The 21,511-nt window shown below is 37.5% G+C and overlaps 1 protein-coding gene across 1 annotated transcript in view; it reads right to left on the bottom strand.

The window, feature by feature from the left end:
* Positions 1-419: 419 nt before the first annotated feature.
* Positions 420-21,511, bottom strand: part of CCDC158 (coiled-coil domain containing 158) — a 92,065-nt gene continuing 70,973 nt past the window's right edge. The window contains exons 18-24 of the mRNA XM_028100695.1: positions 13,249-13,409; positions 11,646-11,705; positions 10,704-10,763; positions 6,932-6,999; positions 5,133-5,291; positions 3,291-3,398; positions 420-496 (exon numbers count right to left, since the gene is read on the bottom strand). Coding sequence (XP_027956496.1) covers positions 420-496; positions 3,291-3,398; positions 5,133-5,291; positions 6,932-6,999; positions 10,704-10,763; positions 11,646-11,705; positions 13,249-13,409 — 693 coding nt within the window. The remainder of the gene's footprint in view (positions 497-3,290; positions 3,399-5,132; positions 5,292-6,931; positions 7,000-10,703; positions 10,764-11,645; positions 11,706-13,248; positions 13,410-21,511) is intronic.

Raw genomic sequence — 21,511 nt, 5'->3', positions numbered from 1 at the left:
AGTTCAGGGTCACAAAAGGAATCCCTGTTAGTACGTTGGAGTTTGTCCTTTTGTTCTGGGCATTATACCACAAATTTTACTTGCATGTGAAGTTTTTGTTTTTGTTTTTTAAAGCAGAAAAGAGTATTGCTTAAGCACCAGTAAAGATAATAAAAAACATATAATTATTCCAGCACACTAGTCTTAGCACCAATTAATACCTTATAAGATATGCATTTCTTTCACATCTAGCTAGAACGGTTTAAAGTTTTACTGTGAGAGCATTCAAGAATAGTTTATTTCAAAATAGAGTTTATAGGACAGGGTATCTTTTATTAAATTTTCACATAAAAAGGAAAAAAGTACACAGGGCACTAACTATAAGCACCACCACAATTAACTGGGCCTCATCCCTCTGTAAAGAAGAGGCAAGCAATGTATCATTTTAGTAACATTTTTTCCTGGTCTTTCACTTTCTGTATCCTCTTTTCTTGATTTCTGATCATTGAAGACATTGCTGAAAATGTTGATAAAATAAAGTTAGATTAGCAACATCTGCTCTGGCTTTAAATTCTATAAGTGCTTCTTAAAAGGTCAGCTTGCTACTATAGAATAGATACGTTCTGACTCAGGAAGTTCTTAAACATTTCAAAGTAGCATATTTTTGAAAAGACTGATATTAAATAGCTAAGGGTAAATCTTTACTCTTTCAGTTGTTTTAAATGAACATAATTATTATAGAAGTAAGACATACTAACTGTAAATAATTTGAACCCCTCAGAAGGGCACAAAGAGAGACGAAGGTGAAGGTCAGTATTTGTCTCTGCTCCCCCAATCTGCGGAAGCCCCCTCAGAGGCCATCACGGAAAACAGTTTGGTGAATATATTCGTGTGCACGCACGCACGCACGCGCACACACACACATTTTGCTTTACACAAATGGAAATATGTGGTATGAGCTGTTCTGTAGCTTGCTTTATTCACCTAAAAAAAGTCAACATTTTTCCAGTTCAGCTCATGTTTTGTTACGACTGCACAGTATTCCATTATATGGATGTACCAACATGTTAGTAAATAAAATTTTAAAAAGTGGATTTCTCGTGCTTCTCTGGAATGAATCAGTCATGGGGATGACAGGTACAGCACAGGGAATGGTATTGTCAGTGGTATAGTAATCGTGTTGTGTGGTGGGTGACAGGGGGGAGGCCACACTTGTGGTGAGCACAGCATAAAGTACAGAGAAGTTGAATCTCTATGTTGTACACCCGAAACTAATGTAACATTGTCAACTACACTTCAGTAGAAAAAGCTGCTTTCTCAGTGCAGAGGATCATAGGGCAAGGGAGGGAAAGCTAAATGGGAAGAAATCAGAGAGGGAGACAAACCATGAGAGACTCTTAACTCTAGGAAACAAGCTGGGGAGGCGGGTGGGGGGATGGGGTAACTGGGTGATGGGCATTAAGAGGGGCACGTGATAGAATGAGCACTGGGTGTTACATGCAACTGATGGATTGTTGCATACTACACCAGAAACTAATAAAGTACTATATGTTGGCTAATTAGATTTAAATAAAAAAGTTGCTTTCTTAATTTTCATAAACAATGCCATTTGTAAACAGGCTTTTATGTGTTTGTACAATCTTCTTTTTTTTTTTAAAGATTTTATTTATTTGACAGAGAGAGACACAGCAAGAGAGAGAACACAAGCAGGGGGAGTGGGAAAGGGAGAAGCAGGCTTCCCGCCAAGCAGGGAGCCCAATATGGGGCTCGATCCCAGGACCCTGGGATCATGACCTGAGCTGAAGGCAGAGGCTTAACGACTGAGCCACCCAGGCGCCCTTTGTACAATCTTCTCTTGAATTAATTGCTGTAAGTGGAATTGCTGGGTCAAAACATATGTGCAATTTAAATTTTGATAAATGCTACCAAAATTCTCTCCAGAATATCTGTTTCATAATTTCCAAGAGACATTCCATCCAGACAATGCATCAAATAAAAAGGTCTCTTTATTTTTTAAACAGATACAACATGTCTCCCACTTAGGTTATTATATTATTATACTGAGTGTATACTCAGATATATACTCAGAAATGAAGTCAAAATGTGAATAAAAACGGGGCCAATAAGATAATGCATCCTTTAAAAAAATCACAATAAACTTAAAATCGAATGTTTTTCTTGATGTATATCCATAGGGATCTGGGATTATCAGAAGGGATTTGGAGTTTTCCCTAATAACAATTTGGTATAGCCTTAACATATTAAAAAAAAAAAAAAGTGGGCTTTGGAATCAGCAATTGCAGAGATCAAGTCCAGCTCTACTACACATTGTGTGACTTTGAACTTACTGATTGTGATGTGATCTTCAGTTTCCTCCTTTTCAAATGACCTGATATTAGTACCCACCTCCCTGTGTTGTTGTGTGGCTCACATAAAGAAAATGTAAGTCAAGCACAGAGTACAGCGCCTGGCACATAGCTGGTAAGTGCTCAATAAATACTAATAGCAGCTGTTATTTCTGTTATTATTACTAAGGTTAAATTTACTTGAGAAGGAATTGTTCTTAGAAAAATATTTATTATCCTTCATCTAGCAACTTATATTCCCTAGAGATGGGAAGATGGACTAAGAATAACAAGTATACTCCAAAATTATTTCTCTCTGACAAAGGCTCCTGGATTCATGAATTTATACCAGAAAAGCATAAAACATGATAGCCCTCCCACATCCATGGGAACACCCACTTAGAACTTATGCCCCAAAAGTTGCCTCCCATCTGCAGAGTACTATAGTTTCTCAATCCAATAGCTTTAGTACATTTAAAAGTAGTTTCTCTTTTTTATTTAGTGATTCACTGGGTGGCACAGTCTCTTCTAGCCTATGCTAATTTAAATCCTGTGTAAGGTGAAATAAGGTTATTTTGTCTTCTAGGTATCAACTGCAATCTTATCCTCACTACTGTCATACAAATGCTTGGTACAGACCTCACAGGGACAAGAAAGACAGTGTGTGGGAAAGTCTCATGTGAAAAACTGCTTGAAACGTGTGCTACTGAGGGTTGGTCAGCAGTGTTCTTGTCCCTATTAGATGACAGAGTAGAGTGGGGCTTAGGTGACCTGCCCAGGGTTGTACTTACTTAATAATAATTAATTCAGGGATTAGTCATGGCTAAGACCTTCATATTTTGACTAAGGTTTCTGAATTGCTTATTCCATATCCTCTTCAGCGGCTCTATAGATAGGAGGATTAACCTGAAGGGAAGGTGGGTATTCTTTTGAGCAAGGAAGATCTCTCTGAAATGGACACAGTACCTTGGTTCTTCATCTGTAAATCTTCTACCAGAGTTTGCAAGCTTTCCAGTCTGTTCTGAAGCTTCCTGCATGTTTTTCCTGTTGTTTCTATTGGCTGAGACTGTGAAGCTATTAGAAAATTGCTTAGATGTGATATTAAAAGTCTGTCGGTATTTTAGAAATCTTCCAATTACAGGTTAAGCAACCTTTCCTTTAAAATAATGGAAACTTTAAAACACTATTTAAAAATAAAAAAATGTTTTCACTAAATATTGCAATACTAGTTTATTTGATTGTTTCAAACCAATCTGATTTATTATTATTTAACTACGTAGCATTAAATGGGATGAGTGAGAGGAATACTTTAAATTTAATGATATGTTCTGCATTATAAATGACAGCTCTTCATACCAAACCTGAGTAGCTCCGTTAACTTAGGGTTTGGAAGAGCAGGATTTAATACTGACACTGGCAACAGTTTTGAATGTGCATGAGACCAAGTGCCTGTGTTGGTGGCTGTGTCCTGAGTGAGGACAGTGTTATATGGTGGGGGAGAGGGTGCGGACGCTGACATGGCCGCAGTGAGCCTAGAATGAACGTCGCAGTGGCAGGTGACGGGGGCTAGAAGCATGCCAGCTAAACTCTAATAAGTGTGCTCAGTTTTGCCAATCTCTAAAGAGATTGATTGGTCATCTTGAAGTTTTAATTTCGATCTTAGTCCCTGACTTGCTGTATAATCTTGAAAATATTTTTTGGTGGCTCATTTTCCTATAAAAAAAAACAAACCCCTTTTCTGTGCAGATATTAGTATTAAAGGCAATCATCTAAGAATTATTCTAGTTCAAGAGGATGAAAAACAGTTCCTGAGAGAGATAGTTTTCACATAAATAATATATGGTGTTTGATGAGTATCTGACAATAGAAAAAAATGCCATGCTATTATGTAATCACAAATTAATAATGAGGTGACCAGAAGTATTGTTCTACTCCCACAAGTCACTGCTCTAATAGTTAAAGAATTTGCTGCTCTAAAGTTTTTAAAAATACTAAAGGATAACTTAGAAACGTAAGAGACGAAGGAGGACAAAATGCAGAAAAAAGATGGTAAAAAAGAAAATGTATTAAAATCTGTGATTAGGTTGTGATTTTCATATTTTGGGGGGAATCTAGAAATGTGTGAGGCAGAGAATTCCTAAAGACTAAAAGCTGACTGACTAGTGATGCAACAATTTGCCTAGTTTATCCCTTGTCAAAGGGGACGCTGCCTGAGAGCACTGGGGTTGCCTGCACTGCTTTCATAGATGGAAAAACATTTCACATTCAATTCAACATATACATACATATATCTAATGTCCACTTAAATCTAAATCAAACCATTTTTCTCATCTGTCTGAGCAAATAACAAATGAACTTAAAAATTTAAAAATGAGAACATTTTGACAAGTTTGTATGATTGATACTTGTACTTACAAAGGCAGAGACTGAAGAGAGCCATGGTTTTAAAGAATGTAAATAAGATAAGTCACAGCATTTAAAACAAAAGACCCAAAACCTTATAGTAAAATAGGGGGGGGAAGTTAATTACTCATGTCAGAGAAAGAAAGAGAAAATATTCACATATAATATTTCTGCATATTTATTAAGGAGAGAGTGTGTGAGAGTGTGTGTGTGTGTGTGTGTGTGCACGTGTGCATGCACAATAGCTATTTTATTTAAATAAGACTCAAGTTACACAGCATCAGTTAGAGCTTGCACATAAGAACACCATGTAAAATCTTATTAATTCTGATTATGGAAAAGAACTTTCAATTCACCAGAGCAGGAAATCAATTAATCTCATCAGTGATACCAAATCATTCTTACCTTTAACAGGATCAGGTGAATGAACAGGTTTGGTGGATCTATATTGTGATGTGGAACCCACTGAATCTTCAACCGAACTAGTTAGGAGTGAGTGAACTGGAGACTTCTTAGGAGAAGAATGGAATGAACGAGAAGCTGAATTTTTCACAGATGGACTTGCTAAAATTTGGCAAGAACAAAAGTAAAGGACAGAATTAACTAAAAATAGTATATTGCACCTCTTAAAAAGTCAAACTTTCATGAGAAAATGTTCCCAAACAGTTCCTGCAGAAAAACAGGAACTGAGAGAATATATCACCAGCAGACTTCCATTGAAGGAAAAATTCAAGGCATAAGAGTAACATGATACCAGGTAGAAAGTAAAGTATAAATACGTGGGCATATCTAAATGGATATTAACTATAAAAACAATGCAAATTATCCACTGTGGTATTCACCTTTATAATTAAAATACATATGTGACAACAATTGTATGTAATTTGAAAGGATAGTGAATGGAATTAACATGCTCTAAAGTACTCCCAACGCAGGCAAAAAAGTAAAAGCACTCATTTAATCTAATAAGGCAAGGATATATGTTTGTATTCTCTTGTAATTATTAAAACCACAGTAGAAACATGTAAGTGAAGTAAAAAGCATTAACTTCAAATAAATTCTCTTTTTCTTCAAAATATTAGTTTGTAAAGATTTCTCTCAGGTTAAAGATTATTTAAAAATTAAGAATTTGCTTTTATTTTATTTAAAATTATTGTTTTGATTTTAGATATAGATTGATAATCTTCCATTAAAAACAAGAAACCACAGAAACTTATCTTTCTCCTATCTCTTTTACTTCACACCTCATTTTTCCCTATTTATGTTATTATTGTCCAGATTTATAGCTAAACTTCTGTTGAATAACTATCATTTTTAGTTTCATTCTTTCCCCCATTCATTTTATTCTCTTCTATAGGAAGACCAATTATACCTTTCAAATCTAATATACTCTCTGTAATTATTTTTCATCTTTCTTTTTGTGTAATTTTCTCTAGGAAGTCCATCAAGTTTATGTGATTTCAGTCATGCCTATCCTATTTATATTTTCTCCAGGGCTTTCCCCTGCAATGATTTTATTATTCTTTTCCATTTCTAGTCTGTTATGCCATTTTGTTTTTCAACAGATTCTGGTATCTTCCATTTTCTTCCTTGATCTTCCTATTTTACAGACAGGATTATATGTCTTTGGAAATTATGAAAAGAACCATCTGTCTCCATTCTTTCTTCTCTTTTCATCCATTCAATAAATATTTACTGAGCACTTGCTATGTCCCTGGGATATATCAGGAAACCAAACAATTAAAGACATTTGCCCTCGTGCAGCTTTTGTCTAGCAGGAGGTGACACAGTCATGTTTATGAACAACATAAATTAGCAATTTACATATTAAAAAAATACTAAGTGTGATTTAAAAAAAGAAACAGGGTGACTGGGAGTACGGCAGAGTTACAATTTTTACAGAAGGTGGTAAGAGTAGTCTCACTGAGTAAGTGACACCTAATCAATGGCTTTAACGGAGCTGAGAGATTAGCAACATGCAAGGAACAGTGGCGTAAAAGCCTTAGTATAGAAGCTGCCTGGAATGTTCAAGGAACAATTCAAGGGAGGATGAAGCAGATGATTGGGGGGGGGGGAGGAAGTGAGCCTGAAGAGTTAATGGGGACTTACAGGCTACTGTAATACCTGCCTTCTACTCTCATGAAAATGAGGAGCCACTGGAATTTTAGACAGGTGCAATTTCTGTACTTTCAGTGAATACTCACCTGTGGATGGGAATGTAAAGCAACTAGATGGATCTTCCAGTTCTCCTGTGTGTAATGTGACGGGCTCTCTGGAAGCATAAGGATGGTCATGCAAACATTCCATTCCACAAACACAGTGTTAAGATTTATGGAAGAAGCAAGCTAACACACATAAAAGTGATAACTTAAAATATAAACTAAAGATGGCAGTTATGATCCTAAATTGCAGAAATCCTAAAATACCCTAAGAGGGAGATCCAAAGTTACATTATCTTTATGCCTTCAGTACCCATGAACATTTTGCAGAATAGAAATGTAATAATATTGGTTAGAAGATTCATTTTTTGTAATAATAGCTATAAAACCCAAATATTTCTCTCATGGATTCTAAGAGACACAATCCTAGTAACTTATTTAAAAAGAAAAAGAAAAGACAAAAAAAGGAACCTCTCTTGGCAACAGTAGCATCACTTTACAAAACTATCAGACTTACTTAAATCAACAAGTTGAAATCAACCACAGTGTTCCCTGTGGTCTGGGTAATGGTGTAAGAATAGGATGGTAATGGTTCCCTTGGAGGGCGTTTGTGATGTCAACACTGTTTTCATTATAATACTACTAAGATATTATCTGCTTTTTAATGTTCAGTCCCTCACAAGTATACAGTGGAGTTTCCCAGAGGCTCCACGATATCTGATGTCACAACAGATTACATGCAGATGCAGATATGAGAATCCAGCTGTCTTTTATTAAGCCACATGTTAAATTGTAAAACAATGCCTTCCCAACAATTTTTTGTTTGGAAAAATTATTTTTTATAATAAAGAACCATTATGTTAACATGTAATAAACTTAGTTATTTCTAAATGTGTATCACAATGTTTTAAATTTTTAAAATGCTTAATATAAAAACTTATTTTCCAATATTTAGAATAGCAATAGAAATGACCTACACAAACAAAAGTTCTTAGGAATCTTCAATATTTGTGACTACAAAGGAGGCCTGAGACCAAAAAGTTTAAGGATAGCTGTATTAGGAGAAAAGCTGTGGAAAGGAAGGTCGTGGCTATATTATGCATAGCCTTAATTCTCAGGGCAGTTTGTTCCTGCTGCAGTAGGCAGTGGGGTGCCTTTGAAAGTTTTGGGGCTGGGAAATGGACATAGGCTGAGGTGTGCTTTTAGGCAGATCAATTTGAAAATGATGTACAGAAGTGACTGGAATGTGCAAGAGACTGGAGATTTCAAAACATCCACAATAAACACTGTCAAGGCCACCACAAGAGCCTAGTAGGAAAGGGAGTGAGGCCTAAGCAGTGTGGTAGGCTGACGCATGGCTGCCGTGTGTATCTGCTTCTGAATACCCAGAACCTACGAGTGTTACAGAGACTTTGCATATCTGATGAAATCAAGGGTCTTGAGATGGGGAGATTATTCTGGGTTATCCAGGAGGTTAGCCCAAGCATCTATAAGGGGAGGAAGGAGATTTCATTCGGAAGTGAGAAGACAATGTGGCAATCTCAGCAGACAGAGAGATTTGAAGATGCTATGCTATGCTGCTATCTGAAGATGACGGGAGAAGCCATGAGCCAGAGTGCAAGGAATGACGCTCTAGAAGCTGGAAAAAGGTAAGAAATGGATTCACCCCAAGAGCTTCTGGAGGGAGTGTGGCCCTGCCAACATCATGACTTGTCCCAACGGAACTGACTGAGGACTTTGCGCCTCCTTGGAAATGTGATTTGTGTTGTTTTAAGCCACTAATTTTGTTACAGTAACCATAGGGAATTAATACAGGCAGTTCGAGAGGATGTACAAAGAAGAAAATGGATTTGAGACCTGCTTTAGAGTCAAAATTAATAAGATTTAGTGACTAGAGAAACGAGACAAAGGAGAAAGAAGAACCAAAGATAATGTTAAGAGTTTAAGCAGAGGTGCCCTGGAAATCAGGGTGCCATTTACAGAAACAGAAGATGAGATGGGGGGATGGTTTTGTGGAATGATGGCCTTTGTTTCGTCTTGATCATTATGATCTTCAGGTCAGTATGTTTCAGCTCCTGAAATATCCATCTAGAGATGTGTAAAAGGGAGCTAGATGTTTTGAAGCCTTTATTGGAAACCTCCCTTAGGGCATAATGTTGCTCACTGTTATAATAACATAAAATAAGAAAAGTCAATTCTCTATAAAACTTCTGAGAGATGTGGCTCTCAGAGTAATTCAAGCACAAATCCACGTACAGAAGTGTTCATGTCTTTAATTTTTTATTCCGTTCCAGGTATACGGACTATACTGATTTAACTTAAAAGGTTGCAGAAGTTTCTAAATGAAGAAACATTGCCATAAGATATTGAGTAAAGCAAAGATGCCGCAATGACAGTGAAATGTTGTAGTAAAACAGCAACTGTGGTATTCTTTCTCATTCTTTTACGTGTGAGTTTTAAAAATGGCCAATTTGCCACAGTAGAGAGCATTCAAATGCTTCTTTAATTTTCTAGTATGATTCACACTTTTCAGAGCTTCTATAAAATATCTGAAAACCTCTTCTTCCCGGGGCGCCTGGGCAGCTCAGTCAGTGAAGCATCTGACTCTTGGTTTGGGCTCAGGTCATGATCTCAGGGTCATGAGATCGACTCCACCTCAGGCTACACTATCAGCGGGGAGTCTGCTTCAGATTCTCTCTCCCTCCCCACCCTCCACCCCGCTCCCATACGTGCATGCTCTCTCTCAAATAAATAAAATCTTAGAAAGAAAGAAAGAAAGAAAGAAAGAAAGAAAGAAAGAAAGAAAGAAAGAAAGAAAGAAAGCAAGCAAGCAAGCAAGCAAGCAAGCCAGCCTCTTCTTCCCATTTGAACACAGGAAGGGGACAGGTCCAGCTTTTCCTCCCCAATCTCTCTCTTCACAAACACATCATGGCTGAAAGAAACAGGTTTTTCTGGTCATAGGAAAACTAGAGCAGAGCATTACATATCTTAGGGGAGTAGCCCCTCTGTGCTCCACGCCTAGGATTGGGCTCTTTCCCAGGGAGCTCGGTCTAGGTACACAGACGTGGTCACACACCTGAGCTCAGGGGCCAGCAAGACCTGAGTTCAAATCTGACTTCACTGTTTACAAGCTGTATGACTCTGGCAAGTTGCTTAAGCAATCTGAGTCTTCATTTCTAACCCATATATGGACATAATAATGCCTAAGTCAAAGATTAAGTTAGATAGACTAAATAAGTCTAAAGCATCCAGAAAATGTAAAAATAAAAATATGCAGTAAATAGCTATAGATATTATTAATAGGTTCTATATAGTGTCACATACCTACGTGAGAAGAAAATCAAAACTCATTTAAAAGAAAGATACATTTTAGAAAGATTCAAGTTCATTGTATATATTGATCAAGCAGTGGAGACAGTAAGAAAATATTTATAATACTATCTTAATTCATTCACTAAACAAATGTTTACTGAATGACTACTCTGGTGCTGAATATACAGCAATGAATTAGCCTCCACCTAACAGGATTTAAAGAGAATTCATTTTCATAGTCTTAGGATATAAGAAAGGCTCTGATATCTCTATTTTTTTTTTAGGTGGTAAAAATAGAAAAGATAAAAGTAAGTTTTTTTTTCCAGGCAGTCAGTCAATAAACATGTTAAAACTGTAAGCCCATGTCTGTCTTGCCCACTGTTACATTCTACAGACCTAGCGTGGAGTGCAGCATGTAATGGGCAGCTAACCATCTACTGAATTAGTGAGTAAAGAGTAGAAATGGGGACTCATGCAGTCAGGGACTGGTAAGATCATTTCTTACCTGCTGAGAGTATCACTGGATTTACTACCTTCAGTGGAGTCCCTTAATGAGTTGTTGCTTCTGTTGGCAGAAGGGTGGGAGAAACAAAGAGTACACAGTGTTATTTTTACTTAATGATAAAAGTGCCTGTTCCTCTGAACACTGCTTTACACCAGCGCTGATTCAGAGCGAGACTGGGGCACTGGCTTTTCCAGGTGGAGAAACAATGTGAAGAATAGCCTGAAGACAAAAGGAATTGACTCCTTTTGGGAACGAGGAGTAGTCTGTTTTGGTTAGAGCACACTATGGGAGTAAAGCGGGCTGGTGACAAGTTAGGGAGCTCCCTCAACTTCAGACTGAGAGACCAGGTCACTAACACAGCAGACAGTGAGGAGCTGATGAAGGCCTGAGAGCAATGCCCTCTGGGTCTTACATGGATAACAGATTAATATTAGCTTTTCCTTCTTGGCTAAAAATAAAAGAGGTTGTTTCTGTTGAGGGGTTATGGATTTCATTTCTTTATGCTCTTTTTAGGACTTCATTTAAAAACTTAGCTCTTCAGTTACTGAGGGAAATAGGATTGTTCTCTGTGGGGTTCTTATAATCCTGTATTGAGGGTGTTAGACTTTCCTTCTGGACTACCTTCCTCTCAAAAGTTAGGTAAGCCATTATAAATGAGTGTGAAATGTAGAAAAAGTCTTCCATTTTTGTATGGCCTACCATGTAAAAATCTTCCTATGGGTAAACAGCAGCAAAATTTAAAATAAGCCAAAAAGATTCCTGTTGATTTCTAGAAAATACATTACACTGAAATCCACTTTAGTTTTAGTTAATGTAACAGCTTTCCTTCAATGCCCAAATGCCCATTGATTCCTATGTAAACTGTCTAGACTTCCCAAATTACCTGGAAACACAAAAAATTCTTGGACAATTAATTAGATCAGAATCTCAGATTCTTCTTACCTAAGGCATCTCTCTAATCTCAGGCTTGATTCAGTAATGCAACCTCTTACTCTATCATCTCTATATAGATAAATATAACTCTCAGTTACTTATACAAAGAACAATTTCCAGATTCCATGTATTTTTAGAATAATCCATTGCTCTTTAAAGCACAACAGTAGATTTTAGGCCTCCAAGCAAATTTTGCAGAAGGCTGCCCCTGGAATTCATCAACTCAGAAATGCTTTCATAGACCCTTAAAATCTTTAGGCCGAATTTAGACTTTGGTGACAAGGTCATTTGTAGGATTATAGCAAATTAACATACATTCTTTAAAGGCAGGGACCAAATATGTTCATGTTCAATACAGTCCAATATAATTTAAGCCCACGATTAGTGGCTAAAGTGATGGAAATCACCTGACCAGAGAAGTCATAGTAATCTTTGTGGAATGATTAGTGCTGGGAGCCAGCGCTAACTTTTACTTTTGGCTTTGCCTCTTTGCTTCATAGGAGACGACAAATCAATCTATGCCTAAATTTACTCATCTGTCAAATGAGCTTAATAATCAGTGCTGTCCTGGCTTAGAAGGCCTATTATAGAGTTCCCATAAAAACGAAAGTGCTTTGCACATATATGCATTCCTCACTGGGGTGGCCAATGGAATGTTTCCAACATGTGATTCAGACAATGCAATGTTATGCTATGTAACTGGGCTGCGCTTACTATTTTGCTATTACTATTAATAATATTATTAATAAACATTAAATATATTCAGCTAATATTTAGCCACTTCAGGTTAACATATACTAATTGAACATCTTAAAAACTAGAGATTGTTTATATATAGGTATTATTTCAGAGAGTATTAATTTTAGATATTTGTCATATAACCAGAAAATGAATATTACAACAGGTTGTTGTAATACTAACAACTAATATATAATTAGAATTATAATACTAAAAATACAGTGTGTACTGTATTAAAATGTTTTGTGAATTTAATAATAAAACACAATAAAATTTTAAAACAGTATTTGAGAAGAATATGAGAATCTCATTGATTTCTGCAGGTATATACAGGGAAGGGCTGGTGAACTTGTTGAATCTTTTTTGGGTGTGATCTTTTATTAATTTGGTATATGTCATTGGCATGAATACCTACAGAACCAAGGACTCTCCTACTAGATTATATCTGGAGAGTCATGTAATTCTCACGGTTCTAGTTTAGCTCCACCATTGAACTGTGTGGCTGCAGGCAAGTCAGCCTTTTGAAACTTATGTTTTTCTCATTTTTAAGATGGGCTAAATAAATCCTGCCCTGTCTTGTTTCAAACAGTTATTATGATAATCAAAAAAAAGATTATGGATGTAAAATCTGTCGGGACCTATAAATTATGAATGTAACTTTGGGTAACACCTTGCTTTGACGACTTCTTTCTGAACAGAATAACTGTATTATTTGCTCTTGATACCAAGTTGTTTGACTTTTGCTTAGTTCCTTCACTTTCATATTGTTTTCCCTGGTAAGGTCAGATCGTCTCCGAAGTTAGTTAAACCTCCCCCTCCCACAGGGAACCATGCTGAGAGAAGCTCTCCCATCCTGCAGTACACCCAGGCTTACACAGCTACGTAGGAGACCCCCAGGGATGGTGTTCTCCCTTCCTCTTCGGGCTTGCCCAGGGGCACAGCTGGTTCCTCGTTGATCACACTTCTCAACTCTTGGAGAAGCTGTTTCAGGTCCCTTGTCGGATCTTCCTTCAATGTGTTAGGTTTCATAGAGTGCTGTATTTAAAACAATTTACAAAACAAACACCTTAGTTTTTTTTTTTTAGATTTGTATGCTATTTCCTATTGTAAAATTAATTCAGCTGGTAAATAGAAATTATGAAGGAGAAAGAAGAAAAAACAAAAATCACCTATAATCTTATTACTCAGGGATAATCAATAACAACCAATCAATAATGAACACAGTGCTGTATCTAATTTATAAATGTGTGTATACTTCTTTATATATCCATATTTATAAATTAGAGGATACACACATAGGATCAAACCATACACATCTATTTTTAAATCATTTTTAAAAAAATTTTAACAATGGAGTAGGAATAGTGTACTATGTCATTAAATATTTACAACTATGTCCAGGCAAAATAATTCCAGTACTTTTTAAGGGCTGAATTTTATAAAGCTACAGAACTTTAGAAGTAAGGAACTCTTTAGAGATGAATTAATTTACTCCCCCATTTTACTTATGAGGAAAGAGACCCTCAATATTTTCAAACTGGGTTAGTTGGTATTTGAGAATAATTTTAAATGCTTTTCAGATATATAAGTATTCCCTTATGAATATTTATAATAAAAATTACAGATGTTCCCAATAGGCACCTCAAAAGGGGAAACCAACTGATAGTTAGCAGTTGCTCTGGTGAGCAGGTGGTCTTAGTTGGAGGACACTCATGGCTAGAAAGTCATCAATCATCACCAAGCTATTTTAGCTGAAGGTGTCTGTCCCAATGTAGAGTTAAACCCGCCATATACATTGGTTGTTGAATGAACATTGGTTTTGCTTTTCTAGGGTCTATTCCAAACAAGTGTTGATGTTATTGATATAATCCTCACATCCCCCTTCCCTTCCTAACCCTGTGGACAAACCACAGATAACAGTCAGCTGAAGATGTCAAGAGTTCTGACTGAATGTGTGGTTAAGTATGGTCTTTCCAGTTTATTGATGGAAATTGCCAAGAGTTCAGAGTTTCATAAGTTAGACTCCATTTAATTATTAAGTTTGGCTCCATTAATTTAAAATACATAAAGACATGAACAATTTTTAATAGACTTCATTTTTTTAAATTTATTTTTATTTTTTTTAAGATTTTATTTATTTGACAGAGAGAGACACAGCGAGAGAGGGAACACAAGTAGAGGGAGTGGGAGAGGGAGAAGCAGGTTTCCCACAGAGCAGGGAGCCCGATGCGGGGCTCAATGCAGGGCTCAATCCCAGGACCCTGGGATCATGACCTGAGCCGAAGGCAGCCACTTAATGACTGAGCCACCCAGGTGCCCCAACGACAAGAGACTCTTAATGATAGAGAACAAGAGAGAACAAATGGGGGCTTGCTGGAGGGAGGTGGGTGGGGAATGGGCTAGATGGGTGATGAGTATTAAAGAGGCCACTTGTGATGAGCACTGGGTGTTATAGGTAAGTGATGAATCACTAAATTCTACTCCTGAAACTGAGATTACACTGTATGTTAACTAACTAGAATTTAAATAAAAATTTGAAATAATAAAAAAAGGTTGAAAAGCATTGAATTCCAACATTCACTTAGCAAATAATTATAATCAGCCCTATGACATTCTCATATTATGACTTCATCGTAATACTTTTAAGAACCGTTGAAATGTGTGTTTCTCCTCCAATTAAAATGTAAGCTGCTTTATAGAGGCAAGGACTTGGTTTGATTATCACTCTTTTTATACTCCTTTACAAATAAGGTACACTTGGCTTGGGTATGAAATCACAAAAATATCAAGGTTGGAGGGTTCTTGAAGATCATTTGGTTCTAGTCCAATCTCCAAACAGAAGTGATGATGAATTTCCTCTATGGCACCCTAGCAATAGACTTATCTGGCCTTTGCATGATCACCAAAAACCAAGGAAGGCAGTTTAATTTTTATACACCTTTAATCTTTTGAGAGAAAGCCTTATTAAACTGAATCTCCTCCATAAAACTTACATCCCTGGTCATCTTTTACCTTCTAGAGTCATAGGGAACAAGTGGAACATAACCCTTTAGGAACAGATACTTATTTTATCCCTTCACCCTCCACTCCCTTACCTCCACTTTGTAACACACACTGCAGGCTAAATCTCCTCAAGCCATCTACTCTTTTCACGTGGCATGGGCTCACCATTTCTCACCACTCTGGTAGTGTCTCTTTTGACAGACTGCTTAATCAGTGATTCTCCCTGCCTAAACATCAAAACACAAAGTTCAGGGAGAGTCTGACCAGAGCAGTGTGGAGAACTGTCCCCCTCTTGGATCTGGATGCTATCTTTTAAAACCTTTTTCGGCTGCCACATAATACTGCTGACTCAGACTGAGCAGGCAGTCAACTGAGGTTCTGTAGGCCCTTATTGATAAGCCACATCTCCCATTTGCTGCACTTTGTATTTTTGTGTATTTAGTACCAAGTTCTAGACAACATTTATTCTAACTAAACTTCCTCTTCATAGACTTGGCTCATCATTCTGAATAAACAGAAGCACCATTTATTTGTGCTTGCCATGCATCAGGCTCTCTACATATTATCTCATCTGAACTTTAATTTTCAAACCAGCCAATAAGGTAGAAATAATGGCTTCCATTTTAGAAATGAGAAAACCAAGGCACAGAGAGGTTAAATAATTTGGTCAAAAGGGGTAAATGGCAAACTGGAATAAAGATGATCATTTGTCTGACTTGAGAGCCCATGATCTTCCCACTGTGGTACAATGACTGATTCTCACTGGATAAATTCATTAGGAAATGTGATCGGCATGCTATGAAGTATCCAAATTTAAGATCACAAAATTACAGAATATGGAGAAAGATTAAATAATATAGCTGAGCAACTGGCCTCGATGTAATTCAGTCTGGTTATTACTGAAAGTAACTCACAAATCACATGAGGGCAATTATCCTAAACTCAGAAGCCTTAAACAAGGATTGATTTATAAGTCAAATGCACCTTGGGAATCTTTAAAACCACTAAAGAGGTAAGAACACCAATGCCAGGCCCATTCCCTAAACCCTCCCGGAGGGGAGAGGCAGGTGGTACCACTGTACCAGTGGAAAAGGTCACAAGCTTCTGCACCACCACTCTTTCATCATGGGATCCTGAGCAAGTTACCTTTCACACTTCAAGAAACTTTGCAGGACACCTACTATGTGCCAGACACTCCATTAGAAACTGAAGTAAAGTGACAAATATATCTGGTCCCTGCCTGTGGAGACCATACAGATCATTACAGGAGGGAAATGCATGATGAACAGATAATTTCATAACAAGAGGAATGCTTACTTTAATCTCCATTTCCTTATCTGTAAAAAGGAGGAAAATACCTCTTACTTTACAAGGATAGTATAAAAAACAAGATTACTAATGTGTGCACAGTAAGTACCAAGAAAGTCTGTTTCCCCCTTCAGTCTCCCCTTAGTATAGAAATTTATAGAAACATATTTTATACGCTCTGTATTTGCTGATCTAGAATCACCAGAAAGGTACTATAACTTATAGTGCAGCATGTTAGTACCCGGGTAGAGCCACTACTAAGAAGTTATCAGGGTTAGTTGTGCATTCTAGCTAACTATGCTCCCCTTGATATAAGTAGAGATATTATCATTCTTTCAAGTTGCCGGGGGAAAGTTACATGGTCACAGTCAGAAACTTATCTCCTTTTTGTTTTCAAATAGTTTTTTGAACAGCTTCTTGTCAGTGGGTGGGGGGGGGGCATGTTCAATAGCTTACGTTTTTTTCTGGAACCCATATAGGGAGGAAAGCATTTACCTTCGTGGTTTTACACTAATACCTTCAACATTGACATTCAAAAAAGGTAATATGGTGGCTCCAGAATTGAACCTACTATAAGCCTGGAAGAAGATAATTCTTTCTCTCTTGAGTCTTCCCAGTAAGGTTAGTATAAGTGAGCCATGGAAAGAAATATTAGGCACAGGATAAAACAGGATTCTAGAGGCTCAAATTAAAATCCCAGAAAATTAAATACTTACGCAATAAGCAAAATAAATAGCTAATAAATTGGGGTAAAAGTGAAGAGTCTGAAAGTTACATCTCAGTAAATTTTATAACTACCACTTAAAGAAAATATTTCTTTGTTATAACTGTGTGTTCAAATAAAGTATGTCTATTATTTAAAAAGTATAATTACTTTTCTATGCAAACAACATTGTTACACTGTTACTTTTAACTAAAGGAAAGGGGAACTTGACACAATTATAACAAATGCTAACCATTTAACAATGATATTTGTCCAGCTGTGGGGGGGGGCGGGGGGGGTTGGGCGGTGTGCATACATAAGTCCTGCAATATGTAAAGGATTTTGCTACATGCGGAGGTGTCGGAACTACCTCCAGATATTACATACATTTAGCTCAAACCAAGGAATCTGAAGGCTGTGGCAAAGATCCCCTAGAGGCTGTGGAACCAAAGCAGACACTGTCCTCATTTATCAATAAACTTTAGAGAATTTGGTTCCTTAGGGGTATCTTGTGGAGAAAAACCTCCAAGAAATATGAAGTATAAAAAAAGCAAGTTGTAAACCAATATGTATGGTATGAGTTCATTTATATTAAAAATCTCTACATGTATTTAGCTACTTTTACATTGAAGATTTATTTATATATTACTACTGTATCAAAATTATAGGAGAATGGTTACTTCTTGGGGGTGGAATGGGGAGGAGCACCCTGGTAAGCTAATTCTTGGGCTGGGCAATGTGTTCAATTGTGTTCATCGTTATTTTAAACAGTCAAATAAATAAAGCCATGTAGGGATCAACCACAAGAGTGTGTCATACAACCAAGGATTATGATTAATTCAATTCTATGGACCAATTCTGTAAAAGTGCAGTGTGTGAACCAAAAGTTTTCTTTCATACAAACACAGAAGAGCACAGAGAAAGGACATATAAATTATCTGGGAACTCTGAACAGCATGGCACAAACAGACCTGAGTACTAATCCTGGATCCTCTGTGTACTAGCTGTGGGACCCTGGGCAACTTTACCTCTCTAAAGTGCACTATTCTTCATTTTAAAAATGGGGACAATACAATCTATCTTGCTGGATTAGTGTGAGGATTAGAAATAATGTATGTAAAGCAAATGGCCTATTGTCAGTATTAAATCAATAATTATTTTTTAATCAAGACATCAACCATTTTGATGAAAAATAATACAATTTTAAATTCCTAACTTGGCAAATTATAAAAGATTTCTTCTAGAGGACAAGGCCTCAAATGAGATTATACGATGCAAGAACATATTTCTGAGGAATTAATAGCTTAATATATATATTTTATAGACAACAAATTAATTCTTGAAGGATTATTATAAAAAACCACTTATAGGGCGCCTGGGTGGCTCAGTTGGTTAAGCGACTGCCTTCGGCTCAGGTCATGATCCTGGAGTCCCGGGATCGAGTCCTGCATCGGGCTCCCTGCTCAGCGGGGAGTCTGCTTCTCCCTCTGACCCTCTTTCCTCTCGTGCTCTCTATCTCTCATTCTCTCTCTCTCTCAAATAAATAAATAAAATCTTAAAAAAAAAACCACTTATATTTTCTGAATATATATACATGTTTTGTTCTGATTATATAGGTATTAAATTTTCATTTAAAAATTAAAAAAAAATCCTGTGTGCCAGAAGATAAACCCTGCTTACACTTTAACATTTTGAGGTATTTCTCTCTTGTCTTTTTGCAATGTATAAAATTACAGAATGAGTGGAGAGGACTGTTTCAGGCTTGGAAGACTTCAGTGAAGAGGAGTAAGTCTTTTTCCTTTTTTGCCTTACTCTAGCCACATTTGTTAGCTGCTGCTTTGGGCCCCTCCAGGGTTGGGGACAAAAAGAAGGTGAGGAAAGCAGAGGAGGGAGGTGAGGTCCCATTTGAGTGGTCCCTGGGGTGCTGTCTGGGGACTTCACTAGCAGGTGAGCTGGCTTATGAGCCCTGCCCAGCCCTGGTCTCCCAGCAGTTTATACCTTGATGAAGATCACGTTAAGGTCCATTTTAAAAATGGCCCTCCCTCTAGGGCCTATAATTGGGACATAGAAAGCACATGCCTTATCTTTGCCCTCCACAGGCGAAGTGCCATATGCCACCAAGGCAGTCTACTTTGCCGGTTAGAGAGAGGCACTTGACTATGAATTTTTCTTAAAAAGACTCGAAATCAAACCCCAGGGGACACTTGCCCAGCCCTGGAAGAGTATTCTCTGAAGCTCCTCCATCTCTGCTTGAGGTGTGGGAGAGTAGGGGGACCATACCATACTGGCAAGTCTCTTCTAAACACTCCTCTGTAGGCCTCGTCAACTCTTGGCCTTCCTTATAAAGCCTTGAACTGACCAGCTAAAAGTAGTAAAACTGGTTTCACAATCTTAGCTGGTGCTGCATAAGTGGTCTAGTACCTTGCTCTAGGATGTCTGTGTCTTATTCCTGGCTTTGGGGCCTCAGGCAAAACTGAGAGACAGGCCATCTATATATGTATACACTACTTTTTCACTGGATTTTTAGTCATTTGATATACCATGAACGTTTTCCCCTCTAAACATTAGTTAAAACCATAACTGTTAATGGCTACATTGATGTTTCATAATTTTTAAATCAATGCCCTATTGTCAGTTGCATTATTTCCAATTTTTGCTATTATAAATAATGTTCAGTGAATATCTTCATGTATTTACCTTTGTACCTATCTCTGATTATTTTCTTTTTTTTTAAAAGATTTTATTTTTTTATTTGAGAGAGAGAGAATGAAAGATAGAGAGCACGAGAGGGAAGAGGGTCAGAGGGAGAAGCAGACTCCCTGCTGAGCAGGGAGCCCGATGTGGGACTCGATCCCAGGACTCCAGGATCATGACCTGAGCCGAAGGCAGTCACTTAACCAACTGAGCCACCCAGGCGCCCCTGATTATTTTCTGAAGACCAGTTTATAGAAATGATCTTACTGAATCCAAGGGCATTTTTAGGACTTCTGATAACTATCTTCTAGAGAAGTCCTAACAGTCCGATGCAGTATGTGAGGAGCTTGTTAGTTGTTGCCTCTGTCCTCACAACACGAAAAGAGTTGAACAAACTAATGATCAACAACTCTTCTTAAGTTCATCTGAGAAGTGAGGTCAATGGTAGAATCACAGCTTACTGGAGCAGAAGTCCAGGAGCAGAAACCCTTCATTTAAGCCAGTAATGGGGAGAAAAATTTTAATTGATGAACTGCTGGAGGCTCAGTGTGGACAAACATAAGAGTTAAAAACTCCAGGTTGGGGCCACATACTTCCGTGAGTTTTACTTCCAGGAGCCCAACGGGTTCTTAAGGTGAAGGGCGGAGAAAAAACCCCCCGTGTTTCTGGCAGAATAGGGGAAAAGTATTTTGAAATATGTTCAGAGCATTCTGTTCTTAACAAATCCAGCCCTCAAGGGACACTATTAAACCAGAGCCCCTAACACCTTGGGTCCATACCAGAATCTGACCAAGTGGGAAGGGAAATACCCAACTCAGCTCCTTCCTGTCTCACCTAAAGGTGGTGGGGTGGGGTGGGGGGTAACAATACTGAGAACTTGGGAGGGCCTCAGCCCAGTGGCACAGGCTCACTCAAAGACTGAGACCTAATCACAGGACTATATAGAATGCTTCCCCTCTCCCCATACCTTTATGACACATGACATCAATAAAGCTTCTGTAGAATAATGAGATTACAACAGAAAAAAATGTATGTCAAAGACCTTATTTAAAGAAGTCTCTAGGGAAACCCAAAGACAAGAGGGGAGAGAAAACAAGGACATCAGAGGACATTTTAGCCTTTGACACCGATAGCTACAGCAGCAGCACACATAGTCTAACCCCTAGCCAAATAAACACAAAACCCTCACACTAAAGTTCTATTTATCTCAGTTCTTTTTACCCAGTACATCATGTTCAGCTTTCAACAAAAAATTAAACTCATACTAAAAGGACAAAAAAATGCAGTTGAAGAGACAGAGCCAGCATCAGAACCAGACTCAGGTATGGCAGAGATTTTGGAATTATTAGACTAGGAATTTCATTATAATGAATATCTAAGGGTTCTAATGGAAAAAGTGGACAACATGCAAAAACAGATAATGTAAGCA

The sequence above is a fragment of the Eumetopias jubatus genome, unplaced genomic scaffold (genome assembly GCF_037043125.1).
Source record: "Eumetopias jubatus isolate StellerSeaLion01/CBP00866 unplaced genomic scaffold, mEumJub1_p1.0 scaffold_2, whole genome shotgun sequence".
Lineage (NCBI taxonomy): Eukaryota > Metazoa > Chordata > Mammalia > Carnivora > Otariidae > Eumetopias > Eumetopias jubatus.
Note: the sequence above shows the minus strand (reverse complement) of the source record. Positions and strands in the feature narration are given on the sequence as shown.